The following is a 21697-nucleotide window of genomic DNA, read 5'->3' on the forward strand; positions in this document are numbered from 1 at the left end:
AGGGGTCGAATTGGAGCTACAGCTGCCAGCCTACAGCACAGCCACAGCAATGCCAGATCCAAGCCGTTTCTGTGACCTCCACCATGGCTCATGGCAAACCCACTGAGTGGGGCCAGGGATCAAACCCACATCCTCATGGATACTAGCCAGATTCTTAACCCACTGAGCCACAGTGAGAACTCCAGTATTGTCATGTTTTATCAGCTGATACATTCATACAGAGGTGTGACTGTTGAGTAGCAGCCCCACCCTAAATACTGTTTGTTGAATTTGTTGAATGTAGCCCAGTTTTTTTTAATATCATTCTATAAACAGATATACTGTTGTATGACGTTTTAATTTCTTTCCTTCCTTCCTTCCCTCCTTCCTTCCTTCCAGCGTGCTCTCATTGGGAGCCATTCCCATTGATGCATGTCTTCGCTGTTCATTAATTTTCCCAAAGACCATTGAAAACTACCCCACCATTTATTTATCTAGCCTACAGTTCATGATATTCCAGTGTTTTGGCATGGCTAGCAGGGCTGCTCTGAATAATCTTGTAAAAAATCCTGGATCCATGAGTGAGAGATCCTCAAGGGGACGTAAATCTGGGAGGGGAGGAAGTTGTAGGCTTTGTTCATTTTTAACTTTATTGGATGTGTGATGACGTTTCAAGCTCCCTTTCCATGGGGCAGAGTTGTTCTTGGGGAGCAGCTGCTGTACCAGAGACTACATTTCCCAGCTTCCCTTGCAGCTGGTTAAGGTCATGTGACTTGTTTTGACCAATAGATAATAGCCCAAAGTGAGTGCGGCTTTCTAGGCTGAGATGATTAAGGATGTGGTATGTCTTCCATATACTGCCCTTTTCTGCTAGAGCCAAAAGCTTCAACATGTGGGTGGAAGCCACATGTTGGGAATGGGACAAAACAGATGGAAGGACCACTTGACGGACAGCCTTCCATAGTAGAAGCCCACACTCAGTGAATTAGACCTACCCTGCCCAGTAATATACAAGACAATGTCAAATTGTTTTCCAAAGTGGTTGATTACCTCACATCAGTGAGGAATGAGCATTTCCTTGCTTCTCATCCTCACCACTATTTTTTATTTGCTAACTTAAAAAAAAAAAAAAAAAAGGCTTTTTGGAGTTCCCTGGTAGACTAGCAGATTAAGGATCTGGTGTTGTCACCAGTGGCTCAGGTTCAGTCCCTGGCCTGGGGACTTCTGCATGCCATGGGCACACCCTCCAAAACCCCAAACTTTTTATTTTGAAACATTTCTTTCTTTCTTTCTTTCTTTTTTGCTATTTTAGGGCCACACCTGTGGCATATGGGGGTTCCCAGGCTAGGGGTCTAATTGGAGCTTGTGCCAGCCTATGCCACAGCCACAGCAACGCCAGACCTGAGCTGTGTCTGTGACCTACCTCACAGCTCAGGACAACGCTGGATCCTTAACACACTGAGCGAGACCAGGGATCAAACCCACATCCTCATAGATCCTAACCGCTGGCTCATAAACATTTCTTTTCTTTTTTTTTTTTTTTTTTGGTCTTTTTGCTATTTCTTGGGCCGCTCCTGCGGCATGTGGAGGTTCCCAGGCTAGGGGTCGAATTGGAGCTGTAGCCACTGGCCTGCGCCAGAGCCACAGCAACTTGGGATCCGAGCCGCGTCTGCAACCTACACCACAGCTCACGGCAACACCGGATCATTAACCCACTGAACAAGGGCAGGGACAGAACCCACAACCTCATGGTTCCTAGTCGGATTCGTTAACCACTGCACCACAATGGGAACTCCCTGAAACATTTCTATTGCAACAGAAAAGTTGTAAGAAGAACTGCCACGTACTTTTCACCCGAATTTATCAATCGCTAACATTTTGCCATATCCCCCTGGTCCCCACACCTGTTTTTGCAGAACAATTTCAGAGCAAGTTGTTGGACATCATGTTCCTTCTCCTTCAAAATATTTAAGCATGTATCTCCGAAGAACTAGGACACTCTCTTACATAACCACAACTCATTTATCAAGTTCAAAAGTTTTACACTGATATAATTCTATTATTTATTTATTTATTATTATTTTTTTGTCTTTTTGCCTTTTCTAGGGCCGCTCCCGTGGCATATGGAGGTTCCCAGGCTAGGAGTCTAATCGGAGCTATAGCCGCCGGCCTATGCCAGAGCCACAGCAATGCCAGATCTGAGCCGCAGACCTACACCACAGCTCACGTCAACATTGGATCCTTAACCCACTGAGCGAGGCCAGGGATCAAACCCACAACCCCATGGTTCCTAGTCAGATTCCTTAACCACTGAGCCATGACGGGACTCCCCTAATTCTATTGTTTAATATACAGTCCATATTCAGATTTCACCACTTGCCCAATCATGTCCTTCGTAGCCTTGGGCATTTATAGACTTCAAATTTTTGTCCCTCTGTACCTGTAGCAATGATTTACTTAAACATTGTCTTCAGATGAACTCACTTTTCAAAAACGTAATTATGTGCATTTATTGCAGGATGCAATTTTATATTGCTCCCCTAAATGGAAAGCTGGAAGAGTAAGTAACTAGAAAGCAACCACAAAAGCTTATGCTAAGATAGGTATGTTGATTATCTGGATTTTAGTGGTGGTTTCGCAGGTGTGTGCGTATGTCAAGATGTTATCTATTTACATATATATGTGTGTGTGTGTATAATTTTTTTTTTTCCTTTTTAGGGCTGCACCCTCCGCATATGGAGGTTCCCAGGGTAGGATCAAATCGGAGCTACAGCTGCTGGCCTACACCACAGCCATAGCAATGCCGGATCCAAGCCACATCTTTGACCTATACCACAGCTCACCGCAAGGCCAGATCCCAACCCACTGAGCAAGGCCAGGAATTGAATTCGCAACCTCATGGATACTAGTCGGATTTGTTTCCACTGTGCCATGAGGGAAACTCCTCATGTGTCATATTTTAGATTCTGCCTATAAGTAATATCATATGGTATTTGTCTTTCTGTTTTTTAAATTGAAGTGTAGTTGATTTACAATGCTGTCTTAGTTTCTGGTCATACACACACACACACACACACAGGGGGCTTTATATGTGTGTGTGTGTGTGTGTGTGTATTCTTTTCTTTTTTACCAGCTGTGCTCATGGCATGTGGAAGTTCCTGAGCCAGGAATCAAACCTGCACCACAGCAGTAACAACGCCAGATCCTTAACCTGCTAGGCCACCAGGGAACTCACTTTTTCATATTCTTTTCCATTGTGGTTTATCACAGGATATTGAATAGAATTCTTGGAGTTCCCGTGGCTCAGTGGTTAACGAATCCGACTAGGAACCATGAGGTTGCAGGTTCGATCCCTGGCCTTGCTCAGTGGGTTAAGGATCCGGCGTTGCCGTGAGCTGTGGTGTAGGTTGCAGACGCAGCTCGGATCCCACATTGCTGTGGCACTGGCGTGGGCCGGTGGCTACAACTCCGATTCGACCCCTAGCCTGGGAACCTCCATATGCCGCGGGAGCGGCCCAAGAAATAGCAAAAAGACAAAAAAAAAAAAAAAAGAATTCCTTGTGCTCTGCAGTAGGACCTTGTTTTTTGTCCATTCTATACATGATAATTTGTATCTGCTATCCCAAACTCCTATCCATCCCTCCCCAACCCCAATCCCCCTTGGCAACCATAAATCTGTTCTTTATGTTTGTGAGTCCATTTGTTTCATAGATAGGTTCATTTGTGTCCCTTTTTTTTCCTTTTTTTCCTTCTTTCTTTCTTTCTTTCTTTTTTTTTTTTTTTTTAAGGCCATGGCCAAGGCATATGGAGGTTCCCAGGCTAGGAGGCAAATCGGAACTGCAGCTGCCAGCCTGTGCCACAGCTCACGGCAACACCAGATCCTTAACCCACTAAGTGAGGCCAGGGATCAAACCCTCAACCTCATGTTTCCTAGTTGGATGCATTTGGGCTGATCCATGACAGGAACTCCTTTTTTTTTTTCCCCATTTTTTTAGCCCCCTTATGACATGTGGAGTTCCCAGGCTGGGATCAGATCCAAGCTGCAGTTGTTACACTATAGCTGTAGGAACATCAGATCCTTTAACCCACTGTGCTGGGCTGGGGATTGAACCTTTGTCCCAGTGCTCCAGAAGCACCACTGATCCCATTGTGCCACAGCCAAAAACTCCCATTTGTGTCATATTTTAGATGCTGCCTATGAGATATCATATAGTATTTGTCTTTCTCTTTCTTCCTTTTTTTTTTAAACTACTGCCTTTATTTTTATTTATTTATTTATTTTTTGTTTTTTTTTGCCATTTCTTGGGCCGCTCCTGAGGCGTATGGAGGTTCCCAGGCTAGGGGTCGAATCGGAGCTGTAGCTGCCAGCCTACGCCAGAGCCACAGCAACGCGGGATCCGAGCCGCGTCTGCGACCTGCACCACAGCTCACGGCAACGCCGGATCCTTAACCCACTGAGCAAGGGCAGGGATCGAACCCGAAACCTCATGGTTGCTAGTCGGATTCGTTAATCACTGTGCCACGAGGGGAACTCCCTCTTCCTTGTTTTGTCTTTTTAGGGTCCGCACCTGTGGCATCTGGAGGTTCCCAGGCTAGGCGTCCAATCGGTGCTTCAGCTGCCAGCCTATACCACAGCCACAGCAACTCGGGATCCGAGCTGAGTCTGTAACCTACACCACAGCTCGCGGCAACGCCGGATCCTTAACCCACTGAGTGAGGCCAAGGATCGAATGTGCGTCCTCGTGGATGCTAGTCAAGTTTGTTTCCACTGAGCCATGATGGCAACTCCTCTTTCTTTCTTTACTGTTTTTTTTTTTAATTGAAGTATGGATGATTTACAATGTTGTGTTAGTTTCAGGTGTACAGCCAAGTGATTCAGTTATATATATATATATATGTGTGTGTGTGTGTGTATACATATGTATATTTAGACAAACACACACATATATATATGTTCTTTTTCAGATTCCTTAAAGGTTATTTTAAGATATTGACTGGAGTTCCCTTTGCTGTACATTAGGTCCTTGTTGTTTATTTTAGGTACGGTAGTATATATATGTTAATTCCAAACTCCTAGTTTATCCCTCCCCCAAATGTGTGTTCTTTCAAACCACTGTTTGTGCTCATTTGTGTCACTGGCCACAGAGACTTGTAAGCCCTCCTCCCGGGCCCTGGCCCTTCACACTTGCCCTCCAGCTGAGGGAGGGCACCACCACCTCTGCACCTGCACACCTGTCTGACAGTCCTGTTCCCCCAGTTCACTTGTACAGGGCGCTTTCCCAAACTCTACAGGCTGGGCTGGGCGTAGGCACCAGTCACCACCTTGCTTCCGGCTGCTAAACCCTTGACCAAGATCCAGGAGAGCAGATCCTGACAGCTGTGCCCTGGCCCAGATTTGACTAGGGAGCCATGGGAGGGGCTGTCTGCTTCCAGCTGGACTGGGAGAGGCTGGGCTGGCGGCAGCAGTGGTGTGTGTTTTCTCTCCTGACCCACCTGGGGAGGGGACTTGGGGCCAGGGCTATGGCCACAGGTTGGGTTGTCTCTGATCTAGGGGAATAGAGAGCCAGGTCAAGATTTCAATTCCAGCTCCAGAAACTTCTCATCTCCAAATATCTCATCTCTTTCCCATGCCTCCAGAGGATCTCGAAGGTGGCTCTCTGCGTCCTTGCAGGGCATGAGCATGGAAGCATCTGACATCTTGTAGATGATAAGGATGATGATAATAACAATGATGATAATAATAATAATATTAATAGTAGCCTCTTTTCATTCAGTGCAAGCTGTGGGCTGAGCCCTCAGCACGCACGACCTCAATTGTTCCCAGTTTTTTTTTTTTTTCTGTTTTTTTCTTTCACGTGTGTGCGCGTGTGTGTGTTTAGGGCAGCACTTGTAGCTTAAAAGTTCCTAGGCTAGGGGTCAGTTAGACCTGTAGCTGCCAGCCTACACCATACCACAGCAATGCAGGATCTGAGCCGCGTCTGCCACCTACACCATAGCTCACAGTAATGCTGGATCTTTAACCCACTGAGTGAGGCCAGGGATTGAACCTTTGTCCTCATGGATACTAGTCAGGTTCGTTACCACTGAGCCGTGATGGGAACCCCTGTTACCAAGTTTTTGACTTTACCAAGGTCCCTCAGGTTTGTCCCATATCCACCTCCCACCTGAACTCTTAAGACACTTTGTCAGATAACACCCCCTTTAAAAACCTAACTCAGGGAATTCCCATAATGACTCAGCATTAAGGAACCTGACTAGTATTTGTGAGGACAGGTGTTTGATCCTTGGCCTCACTCAGTGGGTTAAGGATCTGGCATTGCCATGAGCTATGGGGTAGGTCACAGTCATTGGAGGGATCTGGTGTTGCTGTGGCTGTGGTGTAGGCTGGCAGCTACAGTTCTAATTGACTCCCTAGCCTGGGAACTTCCATATGCTGCATGTGCAGCCCTTAAAAAAACCCAAAAAAAACAAAAAAAAGAGAGTGAGAGACAAAAAAACCTAACTCAATTACTTTAAAAAAATTTTTGGGGTGTTCCCATCGTGGCTCAGCAGTTAACAAACCCGACTAGCATCCATGAGGACGTGGGTTCGATCCCTGGCCTCACTCAGTGGGTTAAGGATCCGGCATTACCAAGAGCTGTGGTGTAGGTTGCAGACGCGGCTTGGATCCTGCATTGCTGTGGCTTTGGCATAGGCCAGCATCTACAGCTTCGATTGGACCCATAGCCTGGGAACCTCCCTATGCCACAGGTGCTGCCCTAAAAAGACAAAAAACAAACAAAAAACACAAAAAAACCCTCCAAAATTGTGGTAAGATACACATAACATGAAACGTACCATCTTAACTATTTGCAAGTCCATGGCTCTGTGGCATTAAGTACATTCACATTATTGTGCAACCATCCCTTCCATCCATCTCCAGAACTTTCCCATCTCCCCAGACTGAAACGCTGTCCCCATGAAACACTGAGTACCCACCCGCCTCCCCCAGCCCCTGGCCCCACCATCTATTTTCTGTCTCTATGGATCTGACTCCTCTAGGGACCTCCTAGAGGAGTGGAATCAGCCAGTGTTTGTCCTTCTGTATCTGGCTTCTCTCACTGAGCATCACGTCCTCACGGTTCATCCATATTGTGGCATGTTTCAGTATGTGCTTCCTTTTTAAAATTGAATGATATTCCCTTGGATGGACCACATTTTGTTGATCCATTCATCCTCCAATTAAAAACCTAAATCAATTACTTTTTTTGTCTTTTTGCTTTTTTCTAAGGCTGCTCCCTCGGCATATGGAGGTTCCCAGGCTAGGGGTCTAATCGGAGCTGTAGCTGCCAGCCCACACCAGACCACAGCAGTGCCAGATCTGAGTCATGTCTGCAACCTACACCACAGCTCATGGCAACACCGGATCCCCAACCCACTGAGCAGAGCCAGGGATTGAACCCACAACCTCAGGGTTCCTAGTCGGATTCGTTAACCACTGAGCCACGATGGGAACTCCTAAATCAATTATTTTTTTAAAGAAACCTCTTTATATTGGAATGATGATATACTCACAGGAAGTTGCAAAAATGGTACAGAGCCATCTCCTGCATCCTTTACAGAGATTTCGCCAATGGAGCATCTTAAGTAATCATACAATGTCAAAACCAGGTAATTTACATTGATGTGATCTACAGACCTCATTCAGATTTCAGCAGCAGTTTACATTTATTCATATGTGTGTGTGGCTATGTAATTTCTTCACCTGTATCAATTTATAGAACCAAATCCAGAATTCTGAGGCTTCAGTCAATTTGTTTATTTTTAATTTTTTTTGTCTTTTGTCTTTCCAGGGCTGCACTCGCGGCCAGAGCCACAGCAACACCAGATCCGAGCTGCGTCTGTGACCTACATCGCAGCTTACGGCAACACCGGATCGTTAACCCACTGAGCAAGGCCAGGGATGGAACCTGCAGCCTCGTGGTTCCTATTGGATTCGTTTCTGCTGTGCCACAAGGGGAACTCCCAGTCAATTTATTTTTAAAAAGAAACTTTGTAACCCTGCCATGAATGGAAAGTGGCTATGACAAGCCACAAGGCAAGCTTATTTAAAATAAATACAGTATAGGAGTTCCCTTCATGTCTCAGTGGTTAGCAAACCCCACTAGCATCCACAAGGACATGGGTTCGATCCCTGGCCTCGCTCAGTAGGTTAAGGATCTGGCATTGCCATGAGCTGTGGTATAGGTCGCAGGCTCGGCTCGGATCCCACGTTGCTGTGGCTGTGGCATAAGCTGGTGGCTACAACTCCAATTGGACCCCTAGCCTGGGAACCTCCATATGCCTCGGGTGCAGCCCTAAAAAATAAATAAATAAATAAATATAAATAAATAAACACAATGTAAACAATGTCAAGACAGTCTAGCTGGATACTCTCGCCTGCTGAAGGGCTTTTTCTCAAACCAAGCGATTAAGTGTTGAGGCATAATTATGTATTAGAATCAACTGAGCTGCTCTCTTAGAACTACTGAGAACTGAAAAGGGCGTGAGGGAGTTCCCCAGTGGTCTAGTCGTTAGCACTGTTGCCGCTGCACGATCCCTGGTCTGGGAACTAAGATCCCACATCAAGATGCTGCATGTGGCCAGCAAGGGGGATGAAAAGGAAAAGAAAAGGGAGTGAATTGTTTGCCACAGAGTTCAGTGATCTGAACGCAGAGGCACCATCACCAAAAATTGTCTTCCTAGGGAAGCGCCGTGTCAGCTCATTACAGCTTCACAGTAGCCTGGAGAGCCATATTATTATTCCCATCTTACAGGTGAGAGTACCAAGGCTCAGAGAGGTCAATTCATTTGCCCAGGGCTACCCAGCTTAGAAAGGGGAGGGACTCAAAATTCAAACTCAGGCCTGTCTGACTCTCCAACCAGAGCTTTCCATAGCCCTGGGAAGCTCCAGGATGGGAGACCCCATACCTGGAACTCCCTATATTCCTCCACTCATGGGTGCTCTGAAGGTGGCCCCTGGTGGAAGCTGGGATGCTCTATGCACATCAGGTCTTGTCTGGCCAATAGAAATGGCTTCAGTCCAGCCTCATAGCACAGACAGAAGGATCGAGGCCCTGAAAAAGGTTCCGTTGCCAAGAACTTCAAGGGAACTGAGCCAAGTCCGTTGGGGTGGGTGTACAGCTGTTGGCCCTGATTTGAAAAGCAGCAGCATGGTGCTTTGAAAGTGTCCAGGTAGTAAAACCTAATGGTTCGGAGTGTAGAGTCTGGACCCTGCCTGTTTTCACATCCTGGTGTCACTACCTAGCATGCTTTGTGTAAATACCTCTGCCCTCTGCCTCAGTCTGTCTGGCTGCAAAGTTGGGATGGCCAGGATACCCATCCCAGTGGGATTTTTTTAAAATGACTCTTCTGGAGTTCCCTTCATGGCTCAGTGGTTAGCGAACCCAACTAGCATTCATGAGGACTCGGGTTCAATTCCTGGCATTGCTCAGTGGGTTAAGGATCCTGCATTGCCGTGAGCTGTGGTGTAGGTCACAGATGCAGCTTGGGTCCCACGTTGCTGTGGCTGTAGGCCAGTGGCTACAGCTCCGATTCCACCCCTAATCTGGGAACCTCCATATCCCACAGGTGTGGCCCTAAAAAGACTAAATAAATAAATAAATAAAATGACTCTTCTGGTAGTTCCCCAGTGGTTCAGTGGGTGAAGGACCTGATGTTGCTGCTGTGGTGTAGGTTTGATCCCTTGCCCAGGACTTTCTGTATGCCTCAGGCACAGCCAGAGAAAAAACTACCATGCTAAAAACCAGTCCCCTTCACTCCCACTCCTAAGGGGCAAGGATGGGAGGTCTCTTCCCCACCCATGCCCACCCTGCCTGGATGGTGCCAGGCCCTCTGCTTACAGTCAGGGCAGCTGCCACCACTACGCAGCCAGCCAGCTAGGCTGTCCTGGCGTAACCAGGGAGCCGTCCAGCAGGTTTTTCCTCTCGGCCTGCCTGCCTGGGGGCAGCCTGCCGTCCTCTCCCTGCCTGGGCTGGGCCCAGTTCTTCTAGACTGGAGCCTCTCTCTGCCAGATGCAGCCAGTGGGCAGTGGGTGCTGCAGCAGGATGCCCAGCATCTTCGCCTACCAGAGCTCTGAAGTGGACTGGTGTGAGAGCAACTTCCAGCACTCGGAGCTGGTGGCCGAGTTCTACAACACGGTGAGGGCTGGTCGGGAGGGCTGGAGGCACAGCATCTCCCCCAACGGGGGTTCAAACCTTGGCTCCTCCACGTCCTCCCTGGGAAATCCCGCTTGAGCAATTCGCCTCTCTGAGCCTCGGTTTGCTCATCTGTTAGGCCGGGCCTGCTTGCAAGCTTTCATTTATTAGGTTTTCTCTGTTTGGCATGAGGCTCTGCTGTAGCTTTTATGTTTTTGTTTTGTTTTGTTTTGTTTTGTTTTCTGTGGTAGCTTTTGGAAAAACAGCAGCAACCAGGAGAAGAGCCATCTTGGCCCACCTGGAGCAGAGGACACAGGTTTGACTCCAGGCATTCACAGCTCAGGGTGTTGGTGCTGTAATGGTAGGCACACAGGCAGCCTTAGGGGAGCCCAGAGGCAGCTCTTGAGCTGGTGATGGAGGGGTGGATCGGGGAGGGCTTCCTGGAGGAGGTGGCTGTGTCTGCTTTGTTCTCTGATGTACCACCAGCCCAGAGTGCCCAATTCATCCTGGTTTGTCGTAATTGTCCTAGTTTCAGCATTGTACATCCCATGTCGGGAGACCCTTCTGTTCCCAGGCCTAACAGGATGGTTGGTTGTCCTTCCCCCAACCCCTGCTGTGGGAACCACATTCGAAGGGCTCAAAAAATCTTGGCTGCCTGAATGGCAATGACATTTAATCAAAGCTTGAAAGATGCAAGCGGCCAAAGACAGGATAGCTGTGCTCTCCCATGTGGGGTGTTGGGGACATCACGGTGAATCAGGCAGGGTGCTTGCCTCCTGGGAGCTCCTGGGATGGTGGGTGATGAGGCAACATCTTCGCTCTGTGCCCTGTACATAGTATGTGCTCAGTAAATGGTGAGCCTGCAGGTGTGCAAATAATGACATTTACTGAGCGCCAAGCATCCTCCTAAACGTGTTGCCTGAAAAGCCGCATTTAAATTTTTTTTTTGTCTTTTTGCCTTTTCTAGGGCCACTCCCACACGGCGTATGGAGGTTCCCAGGCTAGGGGTCAAATCAGAGCCGTAGCCACTGGCCTACGCCAGAGCCACAGCAACGTGGGATCCGAGCCACGTCTGCAACCTACATCGCAGCTCACGGCAATGCCGGATCCTTAACCCAATGAGCAAGGGCAGGGATCGAACCCGCAACCTCATGGTTCCTAGTTGGTTTTGTTAACCACTGAGCCAGAACGGGAACTCCAAAAGACCGAATTTAATCGGGAGTTAAATGTCATGTATAGACGGTAGAGTTAATCCCATTTTCCAGGTGAAGAAACAGGCATTCAGGGAGGTTGAAGCATATGCCCAGGGTCACCCTGGTACTTAGAGCTGGGATTTGAACTTGGCATGAACAGGAGAGTGTTTATGGTGGGGAATTCAGGGGAGCTCTGTGCCAAGATACCTGAGTTGCTCTGACTGTTACCTTTCCCTCACCGCTTTCCAGGGCTGGGAGGCAAGGGCTTGGGATTCGAGGGGTCCCTGAAGTTGCCCCAGCTTTCACTTCTCCCGAGTCAGAGACACCCACCCTTCCTGGTCCTCAGTGGCCTCCCCTGTAAAATGGGAGGGGGCTGGAGTTCCCGTCATGGCTCAGTGGTTAACGAATCCCACTAAGAACCATGAGGTTGTGGGTTCAATCCCTGGCCTTGCTCAGTGGATTAAGGATCCGGTGTTGCCATGAGCTGTGGTGTAGGTCACAGACGCGGCTCGGATCCGGCGTTGCTGTGGCTGTGGCGAAGGCTGGCAGCTACAGCTCCGATTAGACCCCTAGCCTGGAAACCTCCATATGCCATGGTGGGTGTGGCCCTAGAAAATACAAAAAGACATAAAATGGGAGGGGGCTGAACATGCTGATGCCTTCAGACTGAGAGGAGGGTTTGGGGTTTTCGATCCCTCCTCTCTGCATCCCCTAGCAGTCCCTGAAGTCCAGAAACTTCCCTGTCTAGCCCACTCCCCAGGCTGCATGAGATCCAGCCATGTGCTTTCGTGCAGAATCCCCCTCCACCCCAACCTCCTTCAGCCTGTCCCTCCATGCAGAAAACTGGACAGCCTGTAGATACTTGCCAAGGCTGCAGGTCTAAGAACTTACCCTGGTTTTGACACAAATTTTTACATCATCATAACCCAGTATCTGCCTTTCCAGATACTTATCAAGAAGAATCAAAAGTTTCACCAGACAGTACTTGCCTTTCCCTGGTGGAGACACACATGGATCTCTACTCTTCTACTAAAGAGGCTCTGGTGCAGTTCCTGCTGTGGCGCAATGGGCTTGGCAGCATCTCTGGAGCACTGGGATGCAGTTTATTTTATTTTATTTTTTTTGTCTTTTTGCCATTTTCTTGGGCCGCTCCCGAGGCATATGGAGGTTCCCAGGCTAGGGGTCGAATCGGAGCTGTAGCCACCGGCCTACACAAGAGCCATAGCAACTCAGGATCCAAGCCGTGTCTGCGACCTACACTACAGCTCACGGCAACGCCAGATCCTTAACCCACTGAGCAAGGCCAGGGATCGAACCCACAACCTCATAGTTCCTAGTTGGATTTGTTAACCACTGAGCCATGACGGGAACTCCTGGGATGCAGTTTAGATCCCCCGCCCAGCACAGTGGGTTAAGGATCTGGTGTTGCCACGGCTGCAGCATAGGTCACAACTGTGGCTCACATCTGATCCCTGGTCCAGGAACTCTGTAGGCCACAGGGCAGCTAAAGAAGAAGGGCTCTGGCAAATAGGTCAGGGCATGAGGAATTGAGTCTGAGTTATGTTATCAAGGCTTTTCCCCAAGACTTTATCCTCCAACATGCTTCTGAGTATCCCAAACCGGCCACCATAGCTAATAAATCAGAGAGTTCAGGGATGGACAAATTTTTTCTGTAAAGGCTGGATAGGTAATAGTTTTGGCTCTTGGGCCATATAGTCTCTGTTGAAACTACTCAACTCTATCCTTGCAGCTGGAAAGCTGCCATAGACCATATGTAAACAGAAGAGTAAGGTTGAATGTCAAGAAGACTTTATTTGTGGACAGCAAAATCTGAATTTCATGCCATTTTAATGTATCACAAGGTACTGTTCTTCTTTTCATTTCGCCATGTTTTAAAAATGTAGGGTGTTTCTGTTGTGGTTCAGCAGGTTAGGAACCCAGCTAGTATCCATGAGGATGTGGGTTCGATCCCTGGCCATGCTCAGTGGGTTAAGGATCTGGCGTTGCTGTGAGCTGTGGTGTCAGTCAGCAGCTGCAGCTTTGGGAACTTACATATGCTGCAGATGCAGCCCTAAAAAGAAAAAAAAATGTAAAAGATCATTCTTAGCACATGGGCCATACAAAACAAGACAGTGGACAGCAGGTTAAGGATCCAGAGTTGTCACTGCAGTGGCTTGGATCTCTGTTACGTTGTGGGTTTGATCCCTGGCCAGGGAACTTCCATGGGTGCAGCAAAAAAAAAAAAAAAAAAAAAAAAGGCTCTGGGGGCTATAGTCTGCCAGCCGCTGATCTGTATTTTATTTTATTTTTTTATTATTTTTTTTAGGGCTGCACCCACAGCATATGGAGGTTCCAGGCTAGGGGTCTAATTGGAGCTGTAGCCGCTGGCCTACACCACAGCCACAGCAACGCAGGATCCAAGCCAAGTCTGTGACCTACACCACAGCTTATGGCAACACCAGATCCTTAACCCACTGAGCAAGGCCAGGGCTCGAACCAGCAACCTCATGGTTCCTAGTCAGGTTCGTTTCTGGTGCACCATGACAGGAACTCCCGCTCATCTATATTTTTAAAAAATAATAGAAAACAATAAGATTTGTTGTTCTTTTTAGTCTCTCAAATCAGGAATAAAAAAGAGTCAATTTTTAAAAAATTCATGTGGGCACACTCACATTTTGCATCTTCCTGTGAGCAAGTTGACACCTTGTGTCAAGACATAAGTGTACAAATAAACTTCACCTTGATTTCCTACTTCTAGGAACTTTCACCACAGAGATAATCCCTGTAGCTGGCAAAGTTTGTGTGTAAAGTCATCTCTGAGACATTTGCTATTGAAATAAATAAATGCAAAAATAGAAAGGAAGCCAGATGTTTTCACCAATATATGTCAAAGTACTCTGCAGCTATTTGGAGTTCCTGTCATGGCTCGGCAGTGACAAATCTGACTAGTATCCTTGAGGACGCAGGTTCAAGCCCTGGCCTTGCTCAGGGTTAAAGATCTGTCATTGCTGTGAACTGTGGTTTAGGTTGCAGACTCAGCTCAGATCCAGTGTTGCTGTGGCTATGGTGTAGGCTGGCGGCTACAGCTCCAATTGGACCCCTAGCCTGGGAACCTCCATATGCCATGAGTGTGGCCCTAAAAAAATAGTAATTAATTAAAATAAAATAAAAGCGTGCCTTTGATCTAGGTATGTAAATGAAACATGAAATGTAGCAGAAAAACCTTTTTTAATCTGATGACATGGATTTCCTTGTGATTTGCCAAGGAAGAATCTTTTGTTTTCTAGCTGATCTGCTTACAAAACTCTGACGCCTGAAGTTGAAGGAGGCAGAGCTCAGCCCCACATGATCAGGGTGTAGAAGAAGGAAGCACTAGAGGACTCAGCTTAGGTGTTGGGAGGCTTTGTAAAGGAAGGTACCTAGAAGTTGGGTTTTGAAGGATGAATAGGAGCTTACCAAGTCAGGTAAAATTCTGGGAAAGGAAGAAGAAGAAAAGAAAAGTATGTGCCAAGTCCTGGAAGTAAAAGAGGGACAGCCAGTTTTGGAAATTATGTCTCTGTCGCTAAAATATGGAGCGAGATAAAGATAAAGTTTTGAATGCTGAGTTTGAGTGTTTGAATTTCATATTTATTTATTATTTTTGGCTACAGTGTGCCATGGCTTGATGTGAGAATGATCTCAGTTCTCAGACCAGGGATGGAATCCAGGCCCCACAGTGGTGAAAATACCAAATCCTAACCACTAGACTACCTGGGAACTCCCTGGAATGTTTGAAATTTATCCTGTATTCACTGATGGGCTCATTCATTCAACAAAAATGCTATAAATCAACCTCCTCTGGGTGATCCTGGGGTTCCAGCGAGGCTCAGCAGCCCCAGGCTGTGGAGGAGGGTGGCTCAGAATTAGAAATGGACTCTCCCGGAGTTCCCATCATGGCGCAGTGGTTAACGAACCCGACTAGGAACTGTGAGGTTGCGGGTTCTATCCCTGCCCTTGCTCAGTGGGTTAACGATCCGGCGCTGCCGTGAGCTGTGGTGTAGGTTGCAGACGCACCTCGGATCCAGCCTTGCTGTGGCTCTGGCATAGGCCGGCGGCTACAGCTCCGATTAGACCCCTAACCTAGGAACCTCCATATGCCGCAAGAGTGGCCCAAGAAAATGGCAAAAAGACAAAAAAGAAAAAAAAAAAGAAATGGACTCTCCCATGGTTAGCTCTTGGCAGAGGGAGAATTGGGGACAGAAGTGGAAGGTGGGAAACCATGGGGATGGGGCATGTGGTCTCTTCTTTTTTCTTTTGTTTCTTTTTGCTTTCTGTTTTTTGGCTTTTTAGGGCTGCACCTGCGACATGTGGAAGTTCCCAGGCTGGGGTTGAATCAGAGCTGCAGCTGCTGGCCTACACCACAGCCACAGCCATTCAGAATCCGACACATCTGCAACCTACACCACAGCTCATGGCAATACTGGATCCTTAACCCGCTGAGTGAAGCTAGGGATTGAACCTGTATCCTCATGCATACTAGTCAGGTTCATAACCCCTGAGCCACAAAGAGAATGCCTGGCTTCTGCTTGTTGAACGGGGAAGGAACCCCAATGCTTAAAGAATGAATAAGTGTTCTCTAAGGTGTGTGGGGCAATGGAGACGGCATATGCAAAGGTCTTGAGGTAAGAGAGAAAAACCGGTAGCTTGAAGCCAGCTCCCCAGCTGCCTGCCTGAGGGGGAGGGACAGAGGGTGAGAAAAAGGGCTGGTGAGGTTTCCGGGGGCCAGATCAGGAGTGCCAGGCAGAAGAGTGTGTGTGCCATTGTGAGGGCACTGGGGAGCCATGGCTGACTTTGGAGCGTAGGAGTTGATCATGTGGGGGTGGCCAGCACACCTGGTTGCATTTTACAGTCTGGCCTGGAGCCAGGGAAGGGCTCTCCACCAGGAACAGAGGTCAGGGGTGTGGGGGGGCTGGGTCAGGTGGGGCAAGGGAAGGAGTCAAGGTGTGGGCTGCTCCAGTTTGGCACCTATTTGCTTTGCCTGGTGGCCTCCAGGTGTGGCCTCCTTCTGGGCCGCTGATAACTTAGGAGCATTTCAAGCGGTGAAGGGAGAAGTTGCAAGGCCCTCTGGCCCTCAGAGGCAATTGTGCTGCTGAATTTCTTCCCTGGAATCCTCCCAAAGTTTCAGAAGCTCCACATCCCATCCTCTCTAGAAAGCTCCCTCTCAGATGCTCAGATCTGGAACAAAGGGCTGGCATACCTAGCTTTGGAACTGCATAGGAAAGGCGTGGGGCGGGGGCAGTGCGGGAGTCTGGAAGGGCAGGTGTTGAAGAGACCAGGAGGTGAGAGCCAGAGGGTGTGCCTCCAGTGGCTCTCCTCCCTCCCTTCCAATAGCCCTGGCCTCTGCGGCGTGCTAATAATTCCAGTCCCTCTCTTCCCTGGATGCTGTATGACCCAGGCAGGAGGCCTGCCCCTCTCTGAGCGCCTGGCTATGACTGGCTGGTCCTCTGAGCTCTAAATTACACCTCCCTCTTCTGCCTTTCTTCTCTCCAATATGCACAGGAACAGTAATGAATTATGGGGTCCCTCTGGTATGCCAGGTCCCACAGGAAACTAGGACGGCATGGTCCCTGCCCTCGGGGAGGGCAGATGCCATTAACTGGCTAATCACACACATGAGACTGGTGATCATGCCCATGACACATCCCAGGCCCAGACTCAATAGGTCCCTCTGGACTTCTTTTCCCTTTTGAAAAAACAGTCATCTCTGATTCCCATCACCCTCCCTGCTGCTGGCATCCTGGGGCTGATGCTTGGGTCTGCTTCAAAGGACCCTTTCATTTCCTTCTTCATTCATCAGGAGTTGATGGAGCCAGGCATTGTCCCAGCTCTGGGGACACAGCAGTGACCACAGCAAACAAAAACACCTGTTCTCTTGGGGCTGGTGTCCTGGGCAATGGAGGAGACAGACAAACAAGAGCCAAGGGTATAGGATGCCACTGGGTGGTACATGCTAGGGAAGGGAAATTCATTCATTCCTTTTGCTCAGCAAATGTTTACTGAGTACCTATGCACAAAGGGGGCAGATGCGGCTTGCCGGAAAACCTCAACTCACAGGACCATGGAGAGGATGGAACAGCTACTGATGATCCCAAATATCCATCAATGGATAAATACAGTGTGGTCCATCCATACAGTGGAGTATTATTCAGCAATAAAAAAGAGTAAAGTGTACCTTTTGCGGCTCAGCAGTTAACAAACCTGACTAGGATCCACGAGGATTCGGGTTCGAGCCCTGACCTTGTTCAGTGGGTTAAGGATCCGGTGTTGCAGTGAGCTGTGATGTAGGTCCCAGACAAGGCTTGGATTCTGCATTGCTGTGGCTGTGGTGTAGGCTGGTGTCTACAGCGCCGATTGGACCCCTAGCCTGGGAACCTCCATGTGCCAAGGGTGAGGCCCTAAAAAGAAAAACATAAATAAATAAAATAAAGGAGTTCCCACTATGGTGCAGTGGGATCAGCAGTATCTTGGGAATGCTGGGTTACAGGTTCGATCCCTAGCTTGGCACAATGGGTTAAGGATCCAGAGTTGCCGAAGTTTTGGCTTAAGTCATGACCGCGACTCAGATCTGATCCCTGGCCGGGGACCTCCATATGCTTCAGGGCAGCCAGAAAGATGAAGGAAAAAAAAGAAATAAAGCACTGACACGTGTTACACTGTAAATGGACTTTGAAAACATGATGCTTAGTGGGAGAGGCCGGACCCAAAAGACCACATGGTGTCTGATTCTGTTGATATGAAATGTCCAGAACAGGCAAGTCCATAGAGACAGCAGAGACTGGATTCGTGATTGCCATGGGCTGGGGAAAGGGAGGGGAAAGTGTCTGCTGGTGGATATGGGGTTTCCTTTTGGGGTGATGAAAATGTTCTGGAATTAGCAGTGCTGGTTGCACAATCTTTGAATAGATTAAGACCCACTGACTTGGAGTTCCCGTCATGGTGCAGTGGTTAACAAATCTGACTAGGAACTGTGAGGATGCGGGTTTGATCCCTGGCCTTGCTCAGTGGGTTAAGGATCTGGCAATGCCGTGAGCTGTGGTGTAGGTCACAGACGCAGCTCAGATCCCGCGTTGCTGTGGCTGTGGCGTAGGCAGGTGGCTACAGCTCCGATTGGACCCCTAGCCTGGGAACCTCCATATGCCGTGGGTGCAGCCCTAGAAAAAGACAAAAAAAAGAAGAAGAAGGGCTGAGGTGAGGGGTCAACTCATGTCAGTCTGTGCCTCTCTCTCTCTCCCTCCCTTCCCTTCTTCCCTCCTTCCAGCCCTAAAGAATCCAACCACATCCACTTACCAGACACCCTGCTGGGTACCAGTGATCAAACAAGCAAAGCCTTCTAGGATAATAATCACTCTGTGGTACAGAGCTGTCACAGCACACGTGCCAGGCCCATGTGTGCATTATTGACATGTATTATTTGCATGCATTATTCTCCACAAAAATTTACTGAGCTCCTGCTCTGTGCCAGGCACTGTTCAAGACACCGGGAATTTGCAGCAGTGCACAAAACAGCCAAACTCCCTGGCCTCATGGTACCTGGTTCTCTAACCATCACTGAGACAGTTGGAGACAGGGCCTCTGTTTTATAGAGGAAATCGAGACACAGAATATCCCCCAAACCCTGACTGGATACACCATGAAGGCAGACTTTGTTTTCAGGCACTGGTAAAGTCCTTGAACACATAGTAGGTACTGAAGGAATGATTGTTAAGTGAATGAATGAATGAATGTGAAGGCACCTGCTGGGGCCAGGACCCAAGGAGTCCCACTCACATGTGTTCAAAGCTCAGGGATGGGCTGATTCTGGCCACGATCCTGGGCTAGTGCCTCACCCGCCTCTCCAAGTCTGGGTGGGGCCAGTGGTTGGGAAACGTGGGGCCCAGCCCCAGAGGGCAGGGAGGGAGACCCTGGCATCAGGGCGGTCTCTGATGCTATCAGAGACTCTGGAGCCATTTGGAGCCCATTACTCACTGGCACCGCCTATTGCTCTGTCCTCATTCTGCATACTTGGGGCATTATTGAGAACACCTCGCTTCATCCTGTTGGCCACTGAGTTTGGAACATCTGTACCACTAATAAGCCTATTATTATTATCTCCTTCAACAATGAAAAGAGAAGCAGTAGTCTTTGCTCTTTTTGAGAGGGACCCATGTCCCTGGCATGTGGCTTGCCTTTCTTTCGCTCTTTCTTTCTTTCTCTCTTTCTTTCTCTCTTTCTCTCTCCCTTTCTCTCTCTCTTTCTCTCTCTCTTTCTTTCTCTCTTTCTTTCTCTTTCTCTCTTTCTCCCTTTCTCTCTTTCTATCTTTCTCTTTCTTTCTCTTTCTTCTTTCTTTCTTTTTCTTTTTTCTTCCTCTCCCTCCCTCCCTCCTTTCTTTTTTCTCTCTCTCCCTTTCTTTCTTTTATTTATTTATTTTGTTTTTGTCTTTTTGCTATTTCTTGGGCTGCTCCCGCGGCATATGGAGGTTCCCAGGCTAGGGGTCCAATCGGAGCTGTAGTCTCCGGCCTACGCCAGAGCCACAGCAACGCGGCGTCCGAGCCGCGTCTGCGACCTACACCACAGCTCACGGCAACGCCGGATCGTTAACCCACTGAGCAAGGGCAGGGACCGAACCCGCAACCTCATGGTTCCTAGTCGGATTCGTTAACCACTGCGCCACGACGGGAACTCCTTTCTTTCTTTCTTTCTTTCTTTCTTTCTTTCTTTCTTTCTTTCTTTCTTTCTTTCTTTCTTCCTTTCTTCCTTTCTTCCTTTCTTCCGTTTCTTCCTTTCTTCCTTCTATCCTTTCTTCTTTCGTTCCTTTCTTCCTTTCTTCCTTTCTTTCTTTCTTTCTTTCTTTCTTTCTTTCTTTCTTTCTTTCTTTCTTTCTTTCTCTCTCTCTCTTTCTTGTCTTTTTAGTGCCACACCCACAACATATGAAAGTTCCCAGGCTAGGGGTCCAAACAGTGCTGTAGCTGCCGGCCTACACCACAGCCACAGCAATGCCAGATCCAAGCCACATCTGCGGCTTATACCACAGCTCATGGCAATGTCCAATCCTTAACTTACTGAGCGATGCCAGGGCTTGAACCCGCCTCCTCGTGGATACTAATTGGGTTCGTTGTTCTGCTGAGCCATGACAGGAAGTCTGCAAGGTAGCTTTTCAATACCTTGCTTCGTGCATCCCCCTCTAATAGCCTTCCTGGTAGCATTGGTGATCCTCTCTATTTTACTGGCACAGGAATGGGGGACCCAGAGAACATTAGGTCACATGGCCAGAATCTGGGGAGCCCCCTCTCAATCATTGCCACCTGTCCGGTCCTCCTATCTTTCCAGGTAGGGGGTAAAAGCAAACTTTGGAGTCCCCCAGAGCTGTTAAACCTTGGAGAAATCACTCCACCTCTCTGAGATTCAAGCTCCTCATTGCCAGAGAAGAACTAGAAAGCCTGACTTTGTGGGGTGTGTGAGGATTAAGAAAGTGCATGTGGTGGGGTTCCCGTCATGGCTCAGTGGTTAACGAATCAGACTAGGAACCATGAGGTTGTGGGTGCGATCCCTGGCCTTGCTCAGTGGGTTAAGGATCCAGCGTTGCCATGAGCTGTAGTGTAGGTTGCAGATGCAGCTCAGATCCTGTGTTGCTATGGCTCTGGCGTAGGCCGGCAGCTACAGCTCCGATTGGACCCCTAGCCTGGGAACCTCTATATGCCATGGAGCGGCCCTAGAAATGGCAAAAAAGACAAAAAGAAAAAGAAAAAAAAGTGTAGATGGTCAGAACATTAGGAAGTAACAGCCACAGCACCTTCTATCCAGAACTTTTCTAGATGCAAACCCTCTGCCAGTTGTTTTCATGGTGATCCATCTGAGCTGTTTTGAGATCCATCAGCAGGAAATATTTATTGAGCACCTACTATATCTGGTTCCTGAGGTTATAATGTAGGAAGGGGGAAGTCACATTCCCTGTTCTCACAACCAAGTTTAGTGGGAGAGCCAGGCTGTTCCAGAGCAGCTGGATAAGGTCAGGAAAGTGGGATGGCATGGGGCTCAAAGGAAGGCCGCCTTACCCTGCCTCGGGGGATTGCGAAAGTTTTAGGGAGAACTGATGCTCAGGCTAAGGTGAAGTAGTCAGCCTGGCAAAGTGGGGTAAGTGGGAATGAGTACATTCCAGGTAGAGGAACAGTATGTACAAACTCCTGGAGGTAAGAGGTAATAATAAACATGGCTCAATCGGAGGAATTGAGTTATTCTTTCCACCCAGATTATAAATTGAAGATGTAAAAAGGTGAGTTAGGAGGGAATTTATAAGCCATGTTTAAGAGTTTGGATTTATTTATGGAGTCACAG

The 21697-nt window shown here is 48.2% G+C and overlaps 1 protein-coding gene across 2 annotated transcripts in view; it reads left to right on the forward strand.

Annotated features, from left to right (window-relative positions):
- The window catches only part of ACER1 (alkaline ceramidase 1), a 62930-nt gene that overhangs the window by 28749 nt on the left and 12484 nt on the right, over nucleotides 1–21697 (forward strand). Inside the window, exon 1 of one of the 2 annotated variants that reach the window (XM_047777355.1) lies at nucleotides 10018–10157. The exons of the other annotated variant lie outside the window; for it this stretch is intronic. Within the exon in view, the coding sequence (XP_047633311.1) occupies nucleotides 10032–10157 (126 nt within the window). The 5' untranslated portion in view covers nucleotides 10018–10031. Of the gene's footprint in view, nucleotides 1–10017; nucleotides 10158–21697 lie in introns of those variants that run through there. 2 annotated transcript variants of the gene reach the window in all.

This window comes from Phacochoerus africanus, chromosome 4, assembly GCF_016906955.1.
Source record: "Phacochoerus africanus isolate WHEZ1 chromosome 4, ROS_Pafr_v1, whole genome shotgun sequence".
NCBI lineage: Eukaryota > Metazoa > Chordata > Mammalia > Artiodactyla > Suidae > Phacochoerus > Phacochoerus africanus.